The sequence below is a fragment of the Pseudophryne corroboree genome, chromosome 1, assembly GCF_028390025.1.
Source record: "Pseudophryne corroboree isolate aPseCor3 chromosome 1, aPseCor3.hap2, whole genome shotgun sequence".
NCBI classification, from domain to species: domain Eukaryota; kingdom Metazoa; phylum Chordata; class Amphibia; order Anura; family Myobatrachidae; genus Pseudophryne; species Pseudophryne corroboree.
The window spans coordinates 9,474,156-9,496,004 of NC_086444.1; the positions used below are offsets into that span (position 1 = coordinate 9,474,156).

General features: G+C 43.4%; 1 protein-coding gene across 2 annotated transcripts; it reads right to left on the minus strand.

Annotated features, from left to right (window-relative positions):
- Positions 1 to 240: 240 nt before the first annotated feature.
- LOC135053560 (putative nuclease HARBI1) lies at positions 241 to 3,326 on the minus strand. 2 transcript variants are annotated; one of them, XM_063957489.1, is made up of 4 exons: positions 2,449 to 3,326; positions 1,991 to 2,363; positions 1,661 to 1,682; positions 241 to 355 (listed from the first exon to the last, which is right to left on the minus strand). In XM_063957489.1, the coding sequence occupies exons 1-3, from the start codon at positions 3,191 to 3,193 to the stop codon at positions 1,679 to 1,681; spliced, it is 1,122 nt and encodes a 373-aa protein (XP_063813559.1). In that variant the 5' UTR covers positions 3,194 to 3,326; the 3' UTR covers positions 241 to 355; positions 1,661 to 1,678. The 2 variants fall into 2 exon arrangements, with proteins under 2 accessions (XP_063813559.1, XP_063813558.1); XM_063957488.1 differs by lacking the exons at positions 241 to 355; positions 1,661 to 1,682 and having other exon boundaries at positions 1,777 to 2,363.
- Positions 3,327 to 21,849: the final 18,523 nt, after the last annotated feature.

Sequence of the window (21,849 nt, forward strand, 5' to 3'; positions counted from 1 at the left end):
GATTGAGAGGGCGAGGGGGGCGGAGAAAAAGTTAAAGCAATAGAGGGTGAGGGTGGTTCAGATTGTGATGTTGATTTTGAAGGAGAAGGGGTATGGGAAGGAGGAGAAGGGGTCCCAGAAAGAGATGGAGAGGTGTGGTGAGAAGGGGAATGTAAAGTGGAGTGGGCCAGGGAAGCTGATGGGGCCTGGGAAGATGAGGGGGACTGGGAAGCTGAGGGGGACTGGGAAGTTGAGGGGGAGTGAGAAGGGGAGGGGGAGTGAGAAGGGGAGGGGGAGTGAGAAGGGGAGGGGGAGTGAGAAGGGGAGGGGGAGTGAGAAGGGGAAGGGGGTGGGGAGTTTTGCCGTTGTTGTTGTCCTAGAATGATAATATTGTTCAAATTGTTCAAACATGATAAATTACATAGTAATCAATTTGTTTTATCAATGTTCTGTTCATTGTTAAATTATTTGTTTTGTTCCAAAGAAAAGCAAACATGTTAAGATCCTCTTCATGTTGGCCACAGCAAACAAAATGAGTCTAAAATTTAACTTTGAAGCTCATTCCTTAATCTAGGCAATTGAGTCATAGTGATTGGTCTCGGCAACATCACCAGATTACTATTCAAGGCACCTTATTATATAGCCTGCACTGATCAAGTATTGTGGATTAATTTCCTGCCTGCTTCTTATTTTTTGTAAACATGCACTTGTTTGGTGTTACTTTGCTACAGTCAGTACTGTTTTACCTAACCACACACAGTGTCCTAATTTCCATAAAAGGGCATTGCAGGTTGCAATTAGCCTACCACTTACTGTAAAATGTCTGCAAATCCAAGGGGTTTACAGCAGGTATTTAGTAGGCAATTGGCCAAAAGCATGTGCAGTGCAGGGGTGGCAGATATAACATGTCCCGAGAGAGTGTTTTTTTTTTTATAATTTAAAATTATGGCCAGGGTAAATACATGCTGCTTTATTTTAGCCTTGCAAATTTTTGCACCTGATTTAACACACCCCACCCAAAACTTACTCTCTCTGCACATGTTACATATGCTTCCCCTGCAGTGCTCATTGTATTTAACAATTGTTACTTAAATTACGGAAGGCCAAAAATTGGAAAATAACACATTAGCACAATTTAGTGCAAAAAACTTATGTAAGGTAACTTACTTCGTGTATGCAGCGCACGGATTTGATGGCGGATCTCCGCCAACAAATCTGGAGTCCGCCTACGGAGATCACTCCACCTCCTTTCGAGCTGGATGATTGTCCGCCTGCTGCGGACTCTCGTCCGCAGCAGGCGGCGGACCTCCGCGTAGGCCTCGCGCTTCACCCGATTGGGGATGAAGCGCCCAACGCGGCCTACGCGGCGGTCCATCACCGCAACCAGCACGCGGAGCTCCCGCCTGGTGAACGGTGCTGCACGCATCATGGCAATGGCGTTTTCCTTATTTGGGCATATATTTATAGTGTCTGTTAGCATGTGATTGGTCAAAAATCTATGTTGTCATTTCTATTAACTTTATTGATCTTTGCAATGCTGTGAAAAGCAGAGTGTTATTTGGCACGAGCGTAAAAACGCAATAGCAGAAGCGAAAATGTTTGGTACACAAATTTAAGCAAACAAAACACACACAGAGACACAGACTTTAGTTACAAATACTAAACATATCTGTGTACTCACCACAGTTCGTGTGATCATTCAGCTGGACAGTCACAAAGTGTGAAACATTGAGTATCATTTGTTTGTGTGTTTGGTTACATAATCAAGATTTGATGATATAAAACAAATAAGGACACTATTTAGCAACATTACAGTATTTAAATTTCAAAATAAACATTGTAAGCTTAACGTGTTTTTGTATTTTGAACCAAAAACAATTACACATTCCAACACCACAAAATCCGTACCCAATCACTTTACAAGATCATACAAATTGAAATCATGGTTTATAAAACAGAAGCATACTGTGTTGTATTATTTGGGCAAATATAAAATATATAAACACTATACCTGAAATATTCTGCTACAATTCTTGCCCTCACTTGGCTCCCCCTCCGTGTCACACTCCCCCCACCGAAGCGTGGCACAACCCCTGGCTCCTCATCAGGCAATTCCTCTGCCTGAGGAAGCTCTACACTACTCCTTACCGCGATATTATGGAGTATTGCGCACAGGACCACTATTTTACTTGCCATCTCCGGCGAATACATGATGTCGCCACCAGTGCGGTGGAGCACACGAAACCGCCCTTTCAGGACACCAATTGTGCGCTCCACCAGCTGCCTAGTGGCAGTAAGCGCGGAGTTAAATGCCATCTGTGGTCCTGGCCTGGGATTACGGTAAGGAGTCATGAGCCAGGGGGTGCAAGGATATCCACGGTCTCCTGTTGGAATAAAAGCAAAAATTTAGATCTTAAAATTTTAATTTTTTTTTTTTTTTTAATCAAAAATATTTGAGCAACAACTCACCCAATAACCACATGTCTGGTCGTTGACTTGATCTTAATCTCTGCCATATCCCTGATTGTCTAATGACATACGCATCATGGGAACTTCCAGTAAACTTTGCGTTCAGGGAAAGGATCTGGAGGGATGGCCCACAAACAACCATTACATTCAGAGAATGAAACAGTTTCCTGTTTCTATAAATTTCTTCATTATGTTTTGGTGGCTGAATAGCTACATGTGTGCCATCCACAACCCCAATAACATGTGGGAAGCGACTACCACCTTCCGCAAATTGCCGCTTCACCACATCTAGGGCACCAACATCCAAAGGCATAGCAATAAATTGCTTAACACGCTTGAGGAAAGCCTGGCAGACACGTCGCAGGACCTTACTGAACTGGCCCTGCGACATGCCAACCAGGTCTCCAACCACATGCTGGAATGATCCTGTGGCCAAAAAATGTAACACTGCAAGGAATTGTGTCAATGGTGGTATTGCTGTAGGATACCGAATTTCAGACTCCAGATCACTCTCTATTATGGAGAGAGTGTCTAGGATTAGATGTGGTGGCAGCCGGTATCTACGCACCACCACATCATCTGGCATCCCAAAAAGTCTGACACGGGTTCTGAAAATTGGTGGCCTAGCACGCCTCCGTTGCCTTGGTTGATGAGGAGCCGGCTGTGGTTGTGGGGCTGGCGGTTGGGGTGGGAGTGCTGGCGTGGGTTGGGGAGGTAGGGCTTCTGCCGCAATATGTATTGACATCACACACTTTTTGGAGAGAATGTTAAGAAATGTAAAAAAAAAAATAATTCAAAGTTTTCCAAAATTTTACACAATAACTGTTTTTACAATTGTGGTGTCAACTTACTGCAGGAGCGTACATTTTTTCTGTGTTGAATTCATGTCCAAAATGCAAAAATAAAAAGCAAATAAAACTAAATTTAATATTTGGATATAAAAAACATATATTAATGCAAAAAAACTTTATTAAAAAAAAAAAACCAAAAAAAATAAGAAATTTAGTACCTAGTCCTTGAAAGACAAACACTACTTTGCAGATCAATCCTGGAAAACCCAAACACTTTGTTTAGCAAACTTTAAAAAAAGTAAAAAAAAAACTTTTAACAAACACAAACAAGCACCAACACAGGCCAAGGACACTTTCCTGCTCCTAAAGAAATAAAGTCTTGTTTTTGTGGACCACACCCAAAAATGAATACAAAATTGGTTTTTCTCAACAAAAAATAAACTCCTACAAGAGAACACAAATGACAGTCAAAAACAGCATACAGACACTTCCAACAAACAAGCTCCAACACAGGCCAACGACACTTACCTGCTCCTAAAGAAATAAAGTCTTGTTTTTGTGGACCACACCCAAAATCGAAAAAAAATTTGCTTTTTCTCACCAAAAAGTAAACTCCTACAAGAGAACACTAATGACAGTCAAAACAAAGAAGCACGGGAATATTTTCACAAATGGACTTGCAAAATATATATGTGTTATAAAAATTAAAATATTAAAATGTATTAAAAAAACTTGCCAACACAAAAAAATACAAAAAAAAAAAGAATACTCACAAACGAAAATACGCACAAAAAATGCCACTGTCTATATTCAAAACGCAAAGAAAAGGACAAAGGTATGCTTGACAATTACTCACTCTGCCAATTCCACTATCACCTTCCCGCACAAGCCAACAACTCAAACGCCAAACTACCAACACTTACAGCATGCACAGTAGGCCCTTAAATAAGCAGTGCAATCATTAAACAGAATAACAGTGTACACCTGTGTGAATTAACGAGTCGCACGTAGGTATATAAGCGCACACACCTCGGCGTACACACGTCATCACAAACATGGCTTCTCGTGAGCAAATCGCAGCAGAGATAGACCGCATTGCAGAGCAGCAGATGGCATTGCAGAAACAACGGCTAGAGTGTCAAAGGCGCTTGTTAGAATACGCCTCTGCGGAGGTTGATGCAGGACCTAGTACTCTGCAAATTTCTGCTTCTGAACCTCAACAATTGAGTGTGGATACCCTGCCACACACACATAGTGAGCAAACTGAGGGAGAATTGACTTTAGCCACACAAACACAGCAGACAGAAGCTGCTAGTGAGGAGGAAGATGGAGATGACCAACCTGAAGAAACCTCACAGGCTACCTCCAGACGGAAAAAAAGACAGCCTGCATTCACTAAGAGGGAGTTGCGTGTCTTGGTCACGCAGGCCATGTCCAAAATACATAGGGGCCCCAAAAACATGGGGGCTGCTTCCAAAGAACGCATCTGGAGAGACATCACAAAATCTGTGAATGAAGTTGGCTCTGTCGTCAGAACATCACAGGAAGTGAGACGACGGTAAGTGCATCTTGACAATCCTTTTTCTGTGCTAAGTTGCATAAAAAATGTAGTTACATGTCATGTTATGTCTAGCAAACACAAGCAGAACATGTGTGCTATATATTTACTTTGAACAATAAGAAGACTCAACTTTTTCCCTCTTTCACAATATTTATGTAGGTGGGCCGACTTCAAATCCCGCCTGAAGGCAAAGAGGGCTGCGGAGTGGAATGCCTCAAGGGCAACAGGGGGGGGACCACCTGTCGCTGTGGAGTTTACTGACTTGGAGGAGATGGCGATGGCCTGTGTGAGTTATGAGGAGGGCCAAGGGGTGTCTCATATGGACACGGACCTGCCTGAGATTCTGACGGGACATGACTTGGAAGGTAAGTTTACACATGTATTTGTCTGAAATTTGAACTGTATTAATAATCTTAAACTAATTTTGACTCCAACTTTTCCCCCACACATTCTTCTATTTGCTTGCCACAAAACACAGCACATGGGGGTGAACAGTTTGAGTCACAGGCCGGTTATGTGGTTGAGGCTGAGGTGGAGGGACCTAGTGGGTCTGCCAGTGTGGGCCAACAAAACCCACCTATGCAGGTTCCTACTGGCCCCCCCACCCAACCCTCTGCTATCCCGGAGATCCTGCTTGAAATTGCTAGGTATGGTGAGAGCCTAAACACATTTCAAGACGGGGTCATCCGGGAGGTAAGCCAGATAACTGTCCGGCTCACTGAGATCCGAACCTGTGTTGAGCAAGGTGTTGCTCAACTCTGCCAAAGTCTGGCAGAGATCAGGCAGGCCCAAGAACAACTGGCCTCCTCAAACCAAAGCCTTGCAACTAACATCTTGCAAGGGCTCCAGGCCATCGCTGTCTCCCTTGCCCACAGTGGCAGAGAGCCAACCACATCGGCTCCCTCCCCTGCCCCTGCCCAGGAAGAACAGGACACTGGGCAGGCCCAACGAAGGTCACTCCGCAGACCAAGCAAAGAAGATCAGCCTCAGGCGGGGCGAAAAAGAAGAAAGTGATGTCTCTCCAGATGGGCAGCACCCATGTTTTTGTAGTTGCCTCTATGTTATTTTGGACTTGGCTTGTGTGGCCAGAATGGATCACTCCCTCTTAGTGAAATGACTTTTTTCTGTTTGGAGGAATTGTAGCCTGTGAGTTTCTTTTAAAAAACAACAGAGCCATCTTCCTCTCACTAGTGTGCTGTGTATTGTTGTGTTTGTGTGGTGGATACTAATTATTTCTCAGTTTGTGTCAAATTTTTGTGTGGCAGGGTGTGAAATATGTTGAATTTATGAATTTATAAGATACTTTTGTCAGAAGCAGAAATTTGCAGAGTACTGAGTTCTGCTATATAATTTTTGTCAGTGCCATCTGCTTGGTGCTTGGTCTATCTCTGCCTGTGAGACTCATGTGGAGCCATGTTTAAATGTTGGATAATATTATTACTGTAATAAAAATTAAAAAAAAAAAATGTGTGCAATTTCTTGAAGGTAATGCATTAGCAAAATCTTAGTTACCAAAAGATTAGGTCAACATATAGACACTTGGTGACCAATCTGCTAATTCTCCTTAAAATTAAACAAAAATGTTAAAAAAGGTATGTTTTGCACCACACTTTAATGTCCATATTAATAAAACAGACACGACAACTTGATAAAATATCTTTGGACAACATGACATCATTGAAAACATTGACAGATGTTAAAAACATATATTATTGTGACTTTTAAAAATAAAACATAGTGTATGCGGCATTATGTGGGTGTTGGTTAATTAATCAGAATGTTGCAGAATTATATAACTTTAAATAAAAATGTAACTTGTTTGTATTTAGTAGTCTAACACACATTAAAACATTTCGTCACAATGCTTACACACCAAGTTAAACACAAATAACAACCTTATTTAACAGTGTGTGAGATTAATATGTGAGTAGAATAAACATGTAATGTGTGTTCAGTCAATTGCTGGTTGGTAACTTTCATGTGCTCAGTAATTAACAAGTAATTGAACATCAGATGAATGTGCTCTCCAATTAACTGCTAATTACTGCATACACACTTGTACCAGTACTTCGCAAATGTAGAGTAACTGCAGACCTACTCTGCTGCTGCGTGAATGTTGCTACGGTTTCCTATGTTAGTTTTAACAGCGACAAAGTTTATTTGCGAAAAACACGCCCATTGCAAGTTGCATACTCCCACACAGTACGCCCACTTTCACGCCCATGTCGGAGCATTGCGAAGTCTCGCCTCCGCCACGCCCACGCCACTCCTCGTTTTCGTTTGGCAGTTACGGCTTTTTTTTTCCAAAGTAATTTTGCACAGTTGTCGTACGTATGTCTTCGCGCATGCGTAATCACGCATTTGCGCATGCGCAGATACTTACATTTCGGACATTTGCGATGCGATGACTCTTAGCGATCAACTCGGAATGAGGGCCCATAGTCACTCAGGCGTGAACTGACCACACGGGTAAAACAATAGAGGTAGGGTGCTAGGGGCTATTCCCGTTCCCTTCCTATTTCAGCTTCACGTCCTGGTGCTCTGGACTCACTTCGCAACATCTTTCTAGTTCTGAGCATCAGGAACATAACATTATCACCGGCCCAAAAACACAAAAAAAAAAAGTTATTTGTATTTGGTGGGCTTTGAAATTCGGCCTCATGAATCCGGCAGTATTAGGACCGAATCCCAGCCAGCTTTTGGCCAACCAGATTCAGGAACTAACTCAGATGGTTCAGGATCTTACTCTTCGGGTGAGATCGCAGGAAGATCTTTTGCGAGCCTCCCCGAGTATGATTCCAGAACCAAAGATGCATCTACCTGACCGTTTTTCGGGTAACCGAAAGGATTTTTCTAATTTCAAGGAAGCTTGTAAGCTTTATTTTCGTTTAAGGCCCCGATCCTCTTGTACTGAGTCTCAACGGGTCGGGATTGGGATGTCATTACTACAAGGCGATCCACAAACCTGGGCTTTTGGGCTAAAAGCCGATGATGTTGCCTTGCTATCTATAGATGCCTTTTTTAAGTCCTTAGGCCTTTTGTATGATGACCCTGATAGAGAAGCGTCGGCTGAGAGACTCTCTGCGTGCACTTAAGCAAGGGAAAAATCCAGCAGAGGCGTATTGTACATAGTTTCGCCGTTGGTCGAACGACTGTGGCTGGAATGACCCGGCCCTGCGCAGTCAGTTTCGCCTAGGTTTGTCTGAAGTTATTAAAGACAGTCTCCTTCAGTACCCCGCTCCAGAGACTCTAGACAAACTCATGGAGCTTGCTATTAAAATTGATCGTCGTCTCCGGTAGTGGAGGGCTGAAAGAGGAGCTAGTTTCAGGCCTAGTCCATGTGTGTATACTTTCCCTGAGGACGTCGAGGAGCCCATGCAAATGGGTCTCTCCCGGCTGTCCCCAGAGGAAAGAACCAGAAGGCTAAATTCTGGTCTTTGCTTGTATTGTGGTGGCAAGGGACATATCGCACGTAATTGCCCGAATAAGCAGGGAAATGCTCTGACCAAGTGAATAGTGAGGGGGTTCACTTGGGTCTGCAGTTAATCTCCTCTAATGATTCCTTATTAGTTCCTGTAAAAATTTCCTTTGGTAGCCTCAGTTCATTGGTGTCGGCCTTCGTCGACAGTGGAGCTGCGGGAAATTTCATGGATCTTGGTTGGGCTCAGGCTTTGGGCGTTCCACAGATACCTATGGATAAACGTATCACCATGCACGGCTTGGATGGTGGTCCGCTTTCTAACGGGGTAATCACTCACCACACACCTCCAGTACAACTGACAGTGGGGGCCCTACATTCAGAGAAAATTGAATTTTACCTTACCCATTGTCCGGCTGTCCCCATAATTCTGGGTCACCCCTGGCTTGCCTTTCATAATCCCACCATAGATTGGCAGTCTGGGGAGATTTCCCAATGGGGTCCCTTTTGTGATAAGGAATGTATTTCCCGTCCAGTCCGGGTTGCGGCAGTCACCCCAGAACTTATTCCTTTGGACTATCAGGACTTTGCCGACGTTTTCTCCAAGGGTAATGCGGATATTCTGCCTCCTCATCGGTCCTATGACTGCGCTATTGACTTAGTTCCCGGTGCCTCTTTACCTAAGGGGAGACTATATGCCCTGTCTGGGCCGGAAACTACGGCAATGAATGATTATGTACAGGAGAGCCTAAAAAAAGGCTTCATTAGGCCCTCGAAATCTCCATTGAGTGCAGGGTTCTTTTTTGTTGAGAAAAAATATGGGTCGCTCAGACCATGGGCCAGATGTACTAAGCCTGAAAAGTGATAAATATCACAGTGATAAAGTACTAGCCAATCGGCTCCTAACTGTCATTTTTCAAACACAGCCTGTAATATGGCAGTTAGGAGCCGATTGGCTGGTGCTTTATCACAGTGATATTTATCACTTTTCAGGCTTAGTACATCTCCCCTCATGTATTGATTTTCGGGCTTTGAATAAAATCTCTGTTAAAAACACCTACCCCTTGCCACTGATTTCAGTACTATTTGATCAGCTCCGGACTGCCGTTTTCATTTCCAAGATCGATCTTAGAGGGGCTTACAATCTCATCCGAATTAAATCTGGGGATGAGTGGAAGACAGCTTTCAGCACACAGTCGGGACATTATGAATACCTGGTGATGCCGTTTGGGCTGTCAAATGCTCCTGCTGTATTTCAAGATCTCATTAACGACATCCTTCGCGAATTTCTAGGAAAGTTCATGGTAGTTTATTTAGACGACATTTTGATTTACTCCGAGTCTTTAGAACAACATATTACCCATGTACAACTGGTCCTTCAGAAGTTACGGGAAAATAATTTATACGCCAAACTGGAGAAATGTGATTTCCACATCACAGAAGTGTCCTTCCTGGGGTATATTATTTATCCTAAGGGGTTTTTCATGGAACCAAAAAAACTCCAGGCCATCCTAAATTGGGCACAACCCACGAACTTAAAAGCAATTCAGCGCTTTTTAGGGTTTGCAAATTACTATAGGCGTTTTATACATACCTTCTCTGATTTGGTTGCTCCTATAGTAGCATTGACTAAAAAAGGAGCGGACCCTTCCAATTGGTCGCCTGAAGCCAAGTTTGCCTTTCTGGCCTTAAAGCAGGCCTTTGTCTCAGCTCCAGTGCTCAGACACCCTAACCCGGAGCTCCCCTTTATTGTCGAGGTAGATGCCTCAGAGGTTGGAGTGGGGGCTATCCTTTCTCAGGAAGACCCGGAGTCTCAGGTTACACCCATGTGCCTTCATGTCCAGGAAATTCTCCTCCGCAGAATTCAACTATGATGTTGGTAATCGAGAATTGTTGGCAGTTAAATTGGCTTTCGAGGAGTGGAGACATTGGCTGGAAGGAGCTAGGCATACCATTACGGTGTTTACTGACCACAAGAACCTGCAGTATATTGAGTCAGCTAAATGGCTTAATGCTCGACAGGCACGTTGGGCGTTGTTTTTAACTCATTTCAGGTTTATTATCACCTTCAGGCCCGGTTCCAAGAATACAAAAGCCGATGCCCTGTCACGTTGTTTTCTTCCGGTTCACAACAACCACCCGGCTACTACCCCCATAGTTCCATCGTCTGTCATCCGGGCTGGCCTCACACAGGATTTATTTACACAGCTAGTCCAGCTTCAGCAGCAGGCTCCCAAAGTCACTCCTGCAGATCGTCTCTTCGTCCCTGAATTTCTGAGAGGCACTGTTCTAGCTGAGTTTCATGATAATAAGGTTTCTGGTCATCCGGGTATCACTAAGACCTTGGAGTTAATCTCTCGCTCAGTGTGGTGGCCTAATCTTTCTAAAGATGTAAGGGAATTTGTCTGTTCCTGTCAGGTTTGTGCTCAGTACAAGGTATCTCGATCGTTGCCGGTCGGGCAACTCATACCTTTAGCCATTCCTCTCAGGCCATGGTCACATATATCCATGGATTTCATGGTGGACCTTCCTCTTTCAGCTGGATTTCGAGTCATTTGGGTGGTAGTAGACTGTTTTAGTAAGATGGCCCACTTCATTGCTCTCCCCCGATTACCCTCTGCTCAAGGGTTGGCAGTTTTATTTCTCCGCCATGTGTTCAGGCTCCATGGTTTACCCAGGGATATTGTCTCTGATCGGGGACCGCAATTCATCGCCCATTTCTGGAAACGTTTTTGTGCCTCATTAAATATGAAACTCTTTAACATCTGGGTACCATCCACAGTCTAACGGATAAACTGAACGTGTTAATCAGTCGTTAAAACAGTATTTACGGCTATATTCGGCCAAACTTCAGAATGATTGGTCTGAATTTCTTCCTTTGGCCGAGTTTGCCTATAATAACTCTTGTCATTCTTCCACCAAGGAGTCCCCATTCTTTTCGGTCTTGGGCTTTCATCCTAGAACCAATTCTTTTGACCCTCATTTTCCAGTCTCCTCGTTGACCTTAACTTCCCGTCTCAGAATGATTTGGAAAAAGGTGCACCTTGCCCTTAAGAAGGCTGCCTTCCGAGAAAAAAAATTTTCTGATAGGTTCCGACGCCCATGCACTTTTAAGGTGGGAGATAAGGTGTGGTTGTCAACCCGCAACATCAAGCTCCGACAACCCTCGGCTAGATTGGGACCCAAATTTATTGGACCGTTCCTTATCATAAAGAAGGTCAACCCAGTTGCTTTTCGGCTACGCTTGCCTAAATCACTCAAAATTGGCAATACTTTTCACTGTTCCCTTCTGAAGCAGTATTTTTCTTCCAGGAGATTCCCTCGGAAGACTTCCCAGGGTAGACCTCCGGTGGATGTTCAGGGGCAACAAGAGTTCTTGGTGGAGAAGGTTTTAGATTCCAAAGTTTCTCGGGGCCGGCTTTATTTTTTGGTTCACTGGAAAGGCTATGGCCCGGAAGAAAGGTCTTGGGTCCTGGATAAGGATCTACATGCCCTAAACTTAAGAGATTATTCTTTCAGGAATTTCCTCAGAAACCCGGCTTTAGTGGTTCTTTAACCCCTCCTCAAGGGGGGGTACTGTTAGGTGCCGCGGTCCCGCTCGGTCTGCTTCTGAGCGACGCTCACGGCCGCCGCACCTCCCTTCCTGCGCGCCTAGCAACGCCAGGACGCCGTGCGCGCTAAGCTGCCGGGTTCCTGGCAACGCCAGGACGCCGTGCGCGCTGAGCCACCGGGTCCCTGGCAACGCTGGGACGCTGTGCGCGCGTAGCCGCCGGACCCTTAGCAACGGGGACGCCATAGATGAACCGCGTTCCCCGTTGCTTCCTATCAATCAATACACCTGTTAGCTCTGGTCGTGCAGCAGGGCAGCTGCACGACATTACTAATTAAACTTCGCTGCAGCTATTGGAGGGCTACCTGTTATATTCTCCCTCACTACCTGGCACAGACGCCGGTGATCGCTTCCTGTATGCTGTTCCTGCCTTGTAACGTCTGTTCCTTGTCAGCTGTATCTGGTCGATCCTGCTCCCTGTGCTCCTGAGTCCTGGAGTTCTGAAGCTGGTCCTGGGAATCCTTCCTGTTCAAGTGAACCTGTTGCAGTCATCTGGGGGTTCTCGTTTGTTGGGGTTCTCTCCCGTTTTCGTGAGTAGCAGCTTCTGCCGCGTGTTGCGGCCTAGGCCGCTTAGTCCTTTTGGTACTTTTTGTATTGGTGGTTTTTGTGGAGGTTTCCGCTTTTCACTGTCCTCCCCGGAACTCGGCGGTGCCGTGTGGGGGAGTGGACAGTGATATCTTTTGTTGTTCTTTTCCTTTGGCGGCGTGCCGCACATATATTTTGTTTTAGGGTAGTTAGTAGCCCCTAGCTTCTGTTTGCTTTAGTTAGAGGTCCCCTTCTTATTATCCTGTCTTGATTCATGCTTTGTCTCACTCTAAGACCTGGGGGCATCCAAGTTGGGCAGACCTAATCTGCCCTTCAAACGTGGCTGCCGTGGGCCCAAGAAACCATAGTCACTCAGGCGTGAACTGACCACACGGGTAAAACAACGGAGGTAGGGTGCTAGGGGCTATTCCCATTCCCTCCCTATTTCAGCGTCACGTCCTGGTGCTCTGGACTCACTTCGCAACATCTTTCTAGTTCTGAGCATCAGGAACGTAACAACGATCCTACACGCAGAGAGTTTCCATCCTAAAAACACAATCCGTGGATTACCATACTCACAATTTATTCGAGTATGTAGGACGAACAGTGATCAAGACATGACACTTAGACAACTTGACAGTATGATGGAGAAATTCAGGGCAAGAGAATATTCCTTGAGGGAATTGAAGAAAGCCAGGGATAAAGCCATTAAGGTGACTCAACAGAATGCTAAGGATAAATATTCTGGCAACAAAAAATCAATAGACACCATTGCCTGGGTAAATGAATATAATGTGCAAAGTCCTCGAACATAACAAAGCCAAGGAACTATGGCAAATGGTGATAACTGACCCTGAGCTAAAATGTTTTCAGAACACCAGGTTGATGCCTAGTTATTCACGGGGGAGGAATTTAAAAGACCTGTTGGGTAAAACTGATGTGACCGGTTTTCTGGAACCAACTACACCCCTAAATTTCTTGAGTCGTAAGAATGGATGCTTTAAATGCCTGGGCTGTATGACGTGTTCATACATGCTTGTGGGCGACTCTATCCCTCACCCCCATACAGGCAAACGATTCAATATCAAATGGCCTCTTACATGCACCAGTCGTTTTGTAATTTATGTCATAGTGTGCCCATGTGGCTTATACTATGTAGGCAAAACAGAGTGTCAACTTAAGGTTAGGCTTACCCAGCACAGATCTGCTATTCGGAATGCACTGCTAGCGGGTACGAGTGAACAACCAGTGGCACGGCACTTTATACAAGCTCGACAATTTATCCAGCCTAAAATACAAAGCGATCGACTGTGTGCCAGCTTCCTGACGGGGCGGCAATCGGGGTAAAAAGCTTTTACAACTTGAATCCAGATGGATTTACAGGTTGGATTGCCTGGCCCCTAGAGGTCTTAATGAAACGCTGGACTTGTCACACTTTTTGTAATGCAGCTGCCTTAGATTTAATTTTTGCACAGCCTCCATGTAATTTTTGAACAATCTCCATATACCAGCACAGTTTGCACTAAAGAATTGCACCTTAATAGAGGTATTTCAAACTGAACTCATGGTTATGCCTTTTAACCACTAGATGGCAATAGTCTCGTATAATACGCCAGGAGGGTCATGTTTTAATATTTAATACAAAAAAAAATGTTACACAATTTTTTACACAATTCAGCAATATATGTACATAGGTGAGATTATTATATGGCTTGGGTAAAATTGTCATATTTTAAAGCTAATATTTTTTTAGTTATCACCATTGTAGTATGATTTTAATTAATATCTTTTTTTCACTGTATTCACAAAGTCTAAAAGATACACTGTGTGTTGTTTGTTCGTTTTTATATTGCACTTTGCTGTTATTGATATGAAGCACTTGAATGTATGCATATTGTAGGATTATGGTTTGGAGATTCACGGAACATTGTTACTGTTTTCCAGTGTGTTCCCATGACGACCAAGGCCGGACGGGTGACGTCACTTCCGGCGCGACGGGAGACTCGCGACCGGAAGTACCACTGCGGGACGGCGGCCGGGAGCGTGGGACACACACAGAGGGCATTGGAGGGCACAGGTTTGTTTTATCTATATATTGCACTGTATTTGATTTGTAAATTTGTCTGAGGAAGGGGATTAATACCCCAAAACGTCACCATTAATCGGCCCGGTGGGGCTTTTTTTGCACTTTACAAATTGGTTGCAAGTCTCTGAGTGCCGCCCGTTAAAAGGAAATATAGACGGACATCGTGCTGCAGGGAGGGCACCTGAGCAAGGTGTATGTAAATAAAACAATGATAAAAGGGAGAGTCCCGTGCGCTTATAGCAGCTAGTAATATAATTACTTCAAGAGGTATCCTTAACCCCTCACCAATAGTGCAACGTATAGAAAAAGATGAAGTAATAACTTAACCAGCGCTTGTCCAATTAGTTCTCATGTACCGTCCCGTATTCAAATGGGAGTATGGAAAAAAGAAAAAAGTGCATATAGTGTAACACAATTTTAATGCACATGGGTAAACAAACGCTACAATAAAAATAAAAATTAAAAGATGCAATATTTCAATTGGTGCAACATTCTGCAAAATTCATAAAGTGTAGTGCAAGGCATGTTCAAACTATGAGAAAATAGAAAATCCAAGTTTGATTACGTTTTTAGAGAAGAAGGGGATTCCATTGTATTAGTAGATGAGGATTTAGAGAGCCTCATGAAGAAACTAGAAACGATTCTTCTGAAGGAGAATAGAATTTGGTGGGAGATGGTAACATTAGAGAAATACCTCTCCCACCAAATAATACCGAAAGGATTAATAATTAATAAAGAAGCCTCCTTTTCATCTGCAGATGAAGAGTTTAAAGTAGAATGGAATAGGATCCTAAATACATGCTCCATGTCTCTTATCAAGTTAATCATACATGATATAAAACAGAAACTGGAACGAATAGAGGTACAGATTAACAACTATAAAACGTTGATTCATCGCTTCATTGCCTTACAAGAATATAAGGATCTAGAAATACGCATAGAAGTCTCCCTAAAGAAAAATGAAAGAGTTCTTATTGAACGCAAAGTACGAAAGTTCAATAGAGATAAAAAGAGAGAAAATCTAGATGAAGAATCAATTGTAGAGCAAGAAGGGGAGAATGACCTGGAGGGATCTCCGTCACTTAATCGAATAACTAGGAAAAATAATAAATGGATTCCACCACATAGACTGAATCCCAAAAGGAATTTTAAATCCCGACCCCAATCTAGAAGTACGTCTAGAAGAAATTACACAGATCCAATCCTTATTCCATTAGCTCAGAGAGAAAGGAGATACAGGAAAAGAGGGTCAGAAAGGAATAATGATAACCATAGTAATGATGAATGGAGATCGAGACCAACAGGGAGGAATAGACATAATGAAAATTGTGATCCAATTACCCCTATGTACGAAAGCAATAATAGATTTGAGCCACTGGAACATGTTATTGAGTCCTCACCTTTTTTGTCCAGGGGAAAGAAATCCCGCCCCCCAAGATAAAAAAAGAGAGGGAATAGAGGAGAGCGCAAAAACAAATTGATAAAAAAGAAACTGAAACGAAAGACTGCCAATAGAAATAAGAAAAAGGTCCCTATCGTGTACCCCACATCCACCACAACTAATGAAAATTCAGGAAAGATTAAAATTTTTAATCTAACTGACCATTTACTAGCGAGAGAGGAAATCTCCCTCCTGGAAAAAGGGATGAAATTTGCTCCCTCTTTACCGTTGAATAAATTCAACACATTCATTGACTTACACAAGTTCATAAGAAAGTTGAGTCTAAAAATATTTTTTTATTAGCAAAGGAACGGGAGGAGGTGGTGGAAACAGGGGTCACACCATTCAAACCAAAATCAATATTCAATCCTACTTTTATAAGAGGGAACTTTCTAGAGACATTTCTAAAATTAGTTTCCGATGATATCAAACAGATGGATAGCAAATTACCTAAATATAATTTGACGTTTAAGGAACGACGGGCACTGAAACAACTTAGGGACCGTGAGGATTTGGTTATTAAGCCTTCTGACAAGGGGGGAAGTATAGTCATCATGACAAAAGATGACTATAATAAGGAAGTTCTTCGGCAGTTAAATGAAGGTAACACGTACCACAAATTAAATACTGATCCAACAGAAAGGATCTCTCAGGAATTAAAAAGACTACTAGAGGAATATGTCTCAAAGGGCGCTATAACAGAAAAAGAAATGAAATTTATATTTATTGAGGAACCTACAATTCCTGTTTTATATATTTTGCCCAAGATTCACAAAACCAGGAGAATCCTCCAGGCAGACCAATTGTCTCAGGGGTAGAGTCAGTGACCTCCAATCTCACAGAATTTATAGATTATTTTTTGCAACCGTTAGTTTCTAAATATCCATCACATCTTAAGGATACCTGGGCTTTTCTTATCAATCTAGAGAAAATAAAATGGGAAGAAGGAGATTTTTTAGTGACAGCTGATGTACGCTCTTTGTATACTATTATTGATCATCAGACGGGTATTTCGGCTGTCACTAAGGCCCTTTCAAATAGTGAATTGAAGGATTCTCTACAGGATTTCATTCTGAAAAGGGTGGAGTTTATTTTGAAAAACAATTATTTCTCTTTTGACGGGGTTTTTCATGTACAGGACGTTGGTATGGCCATGGGCACCAGGTTTGCTCCGAGTTATGCTAACATCTTCATGGGACAATGGGAAGAGTCTAAGATTTGGAACCATTGTCCCTTCGGAGCGAGCATGGTGTCCTGGAGGAGATAGACGATGTCTTTTATATCTGGAGAGGGGACACAAACAGTCTTGAACAATTTTACCTATACCTTAATGCAAATTCAGAAAACATTTTTTTCATATGAAATGAGTCGCGAAAGCATAAACTTTTTAGATATCACCGTTTTTATTGAAAATAGTAAACTTGAGACAAAAACTTTTATTAAATCAACGGACTCAGGGGCATACATCAATGCCAAAAGCTGTCATCACGTTAATTCGCTGAATTCCATCCCAGACACCCAATTTATGAGACTAAAACGTAACTGCACAAAAGCTGAATCATTTGAGATACAAGCAGAAAAGATGAAATCTAAATTTCTGGCCTCGGGATATTCAGGGGATAAGATAGAAGAATCAAAGACCAGGATTTCTAATATCAACCGTGTTGATTTGTTGAAACCAAAAGAAAAGAGCACTAAAGATAGGGATGCAAAATTTGATTGGACATTCATAACATCCTTTAATAGTCAACATAAGACACTGGAAAAAAGTTTAAATAAACATTGGGTGATCTTGCAAAAGGACCCCATTATAGGCCAGTTATTACCGGAAAGACTGAAATGTATCTTCAGGAGGGCCCCCAATCTAAAGAACAATATAGTTAAAAGTGCACAGCCTAACAAAAAGAATATGTGCACAATAAAATCTAAGGGCTTTTTCCGGTGTGGCACATGTATCGGATGTAGGAATGTACCATATGGGAGTGGAAAGATACCTGAACTAAAAATTAATAATAAGGATTTTAAGATACGGGACTTTATAACGTGCAATAGTACCAATGTTGTATACGCCATCAAGTGTTCTTGTAATTTTTGGTACATTGGACGCACTTCAAGGGCCCTCAAGATTAGAATCAGTGAGCATCTGAGAAATATAAAGAAGGGGTTAACCACTCATGCACTTTCTGAACACTTTAGAGGTCATCACAATAGCAGTGTAACTGACAAAGTGTTTTTGTGGCATAAGGCACATTAAAAACCACTGGAGGAAGAAAGATGTGGCTAGTCAGCTAGCAAGGGCAGAAATGCAAGCAATATATGACCTAGATACACTTAAGCCTGGGGGGCTCAATGCTGACTTTGAAATTAAGTGGTTTTTAAATTAATATGAGTCTGTTGTGAAGTTTTAACCAAGGGGTTTTTAATACAAATTTTTTTATAAATTTTTTATAAGTGTCACCACCTGGGATTAGCATTGTTTTGTTAGCATAATTCCCACAGTTTGTTTTATCATTTTTCTGTAGGTTTTGTTTACTATCACCATAGTAACCCAATACTAGACGATACTGGAAGTGACGTAACGCTAAAACTCCTAATATATGAAATGATGTTTAGCGGAATATAAGGAGTTAATCAAATGTATAAATGCATGCATGGACACTATGCAACAACATCGAGTGCCAATACGAGGATTGTCTATGGAACAAGCCGCCCGGCGAAAGTACGGGAGCCGCGGTTACCATGGTTCCCTCGTTGTGGCGGAAATGAGGTAACAGGAAGCCCCATGCACAGCAATGAATCATGGGACTTGTAGGCACTCAGTGTCTAGGGATTCAGCTGTGTATGTAGGACGGACATTGGACGCAGACAGTTTAAAAGACAGGATGGAAAGACTGAAGGCATACTCACCTTGATAAAGTCCCCGGACAGGGGAAGAAACGCGTTGGTGGAGGAGGGAATCCGGCTGGTGAGGACGTTTACCATTTATCAATTGCACTGACTGTGTACCCGGGACCGCCAGATATCATTTAAAGCGCGCACTTGAACTGTTTTTATCACAGTTCCAATCTATTTGGTAATTATCCCTTTATCACCTGCCTGGGAAAGCCTCCTTATAAATCAATATATGCCTTGCACTGCACTTTATGAATTTTGCAGAATGTTGCACCAATTGAAATATTGCATCTTTTAAATTTTATTGTAGCGTTTGTTTACCCATGTGCATTAAAATTGTGTTACACTATATGCACTTTTTTCTTTTTTTCCATACTCCCATTTGAATACGGGACGGTACATGAGAACTAATTGGACAAGGTGTATGTAAGTTCCGGAGTGCCAGGGATCTTTCTGACATTTATATATATATATATCTTTTTTATTTAAAAGCACAATAGTTTTAATAGAAACAGCAACATGAATGTTGGGGATACAGGGCATAAGAAGGGGGGGAAAACGTGACAAACATTACACATGAGTTCATACTGCACATTACAACTGAACAATAGACTCGACATATTAGACATATTATGCATGTATGCCTAAAAACGAAGGCTGCAATCAGAGCCGGCGCTACCCGCTCAGCAAGGGTATGCAATGCAGGGAGGCGCTGAGGTGAAGAGGCGCTCTCCCTGCTCTGCTACCCTGCTGCTGCGCCTGTCAGTCTGGATGACAGCTAGCAGCGCTGGCAGCGGGTAGCGTGGCTCTCTCCCCTCCTCCTCCCCAGTGAGACTGCAGGCAGTGGCACTGTGCAGACTCACCCCTCACACAGCTCCGCTGCCGCCCGCCGCCGTCCCAAACTGTATTGGGGGCGTGGCCTAATCGCCGGAGGCGTGGCCACGCCCCCTCATGGAAAACTTTTTTTTTTTTAAATCTTAATGGCGCCTGATGATCCCTGAGCCCCCGGCCAGCCCCTCAGGCAGGGTGAATTCAGTGTAGGAACATTATCAGTGTGATCACCCTCCGCCCCCCTCCCCACCTATACAGGAACAGGCAGAGGCTCAGCATTAGCAGCATATGCTGTGCTTCCAGGATGAAAGCCTTATGCTGCTGCCCAGTAAAGAGGGATGGTGGTGGGAGTGCAGCAGACCAGGGTCCATGCTGGGCCACTCCATAAGTCCCAGGTAATTAGTACCCGCTCCCCCCTCGTCATCACCTCTGACATCCTACAGCCACTGAAGTAACGGAGCCTGCAAGAAACCGGAGGCGGAGAAGGGAGAGAAGGAGCAGCGCCTGAGCCGGGACCTCCTGCAAGTACTTGGGCCGCATTGTGGTGGGAATGACGGCTGTACCTGACATAGGGGGTCATTCAGAGATGAACGCAGATGGTGTATATGCAGCCAGATCTGCGTTCATCTCTGCACATGCTGAGGGCCGCCCAGCACAAGGCAAGGCCGCCCAGCATGTGTGGCGCCGCCTCCCGATGCATCCGCAATTTGATTGAGGACGCATCTGATCTAAGGATGACCCCTGGCAGTGCAGCTTGGTCAGCAGCCATTTTTTATGGGAGCGGCTGTGTGTGACGTCCTGGCCTGCCCCCTTTTTTACCAGCGTCACCCCCGCAACACCTTAACTCCGCTACGCTGTCGCCTATCAATCACATTGTGGTTGCATCCATTGGGGAAGCGACCGCAATGTGTGTGGCCTCATCCCACTGCGCATGCAGTTTGCTGCCACTGGCAAACTGCGGTGAGGGCCGCTATTGCAGCGGGGTCTCAATGACCTTCATAATGTGTATAATGGGCTGTACCTGGCATAATGTGTATAATGGGCTCTACTCTGGCATAACGTGTAATAGCGGCTCTCCTGTATGGCGTAAGGTGGATAAGGGTACTACTGTGCGGTGTAATGTGACTAACGGACACTGTTGTGCGGTGTAATGTGACTAATGGACACTGCTGTGCGGTGTAGTGTGAATGACGGACACTACAGTACAGGATAATGTGACTAACGGACACTACTGTGCGGTGTAACGTGACTAACGGACACTGCTGTGTGGTGTAATGTGACTAACGGACACTACTGTGTGGGGTTATGTGAACTGGTACTATTCTGTGGCCCTATATTTTGGCACGCGCCTTTCGGCACGCACTGTCCCTGTTCTGAGCATGGCCAGAGGAAACTATTGCCCTGAGCTCTTCGAGATCTAGAACTGGCCCTGTCATTGATTTTAAATGTGAATAAGGGGCACTGTTATGTGGCATAATATGAATCAGGGACACTACGTTTGGGTTAATGTGCATTAGATTGTAATACTGTGTTGCGTAATTTGAATTGTGGGTACCATTGTGGTCACGCCCTTCCTTTTGTGAGCACACCCCTTTTTGCAGTGCGCGCTATCCCTTTTTTATGGATGGGAGGGCGCAAATTTATTATTTGCAGGAGGGCGCCAAACACTCTAGCACCGGCCCTGGCTGCAATGGCACATAATACAGCTGTGTAAATTATAAGTATTTGGTATATTTTTGAAGTGCTGAGCACAACATTCGACATATTAGACATATTATGCATGTATGCCTAAAAACGAAGGCTGCAATGGCACATAATACAGCTGTGTAAATTATAAGTATTTGGTATATTTTTGAAGTGATGAGTACAACGTTTAAGAATCCGCTAACAGATTATATTTTCATTGTAACTGAAAAGAATTATCACACTTAATAAATTATACATCCAAAGTTTATATGTTTAAAAACCCCGCCCCTGCATCTTGGAAATGAGGGACGGCATATCGCAGGTTGGTGGGGGCCATTTGGCTCACATCCATGACTAAAAGAATGGGACACAGCTCTGAAGTGGGACACAGCTCTGAGAAGGAATTTCAACTGAAGTTACATTGCTAGACACACGCACAACATCATGGTAAGTGTTGTTATTATTATTATTATTATTATTATTATTATTATTATTACTACGCTAATTGGGGTGTGTTGTGTGCAATGCCTTGTGGTGATTATTATTATTATTATTATTAT

What these genes read in the sequence shown, in the direction of transcription:
- LOC135053560 (XM_063957488.1), bottom strand. Translation starts at nt 3,193, where the DNA reads ATGTCAATACATATTGCGGCAGAAGCCCTACCTCCCCAACCCACGCCA. An exon ending in ACCAGACATGTGGTTATTGG is followed by an intron (nt 2,364 to 2,448) that starts GTGAGTTGTTGC and finishes TTATTCCAACAG; the next exon opens with GAGACCGTGGATATCCTTGC.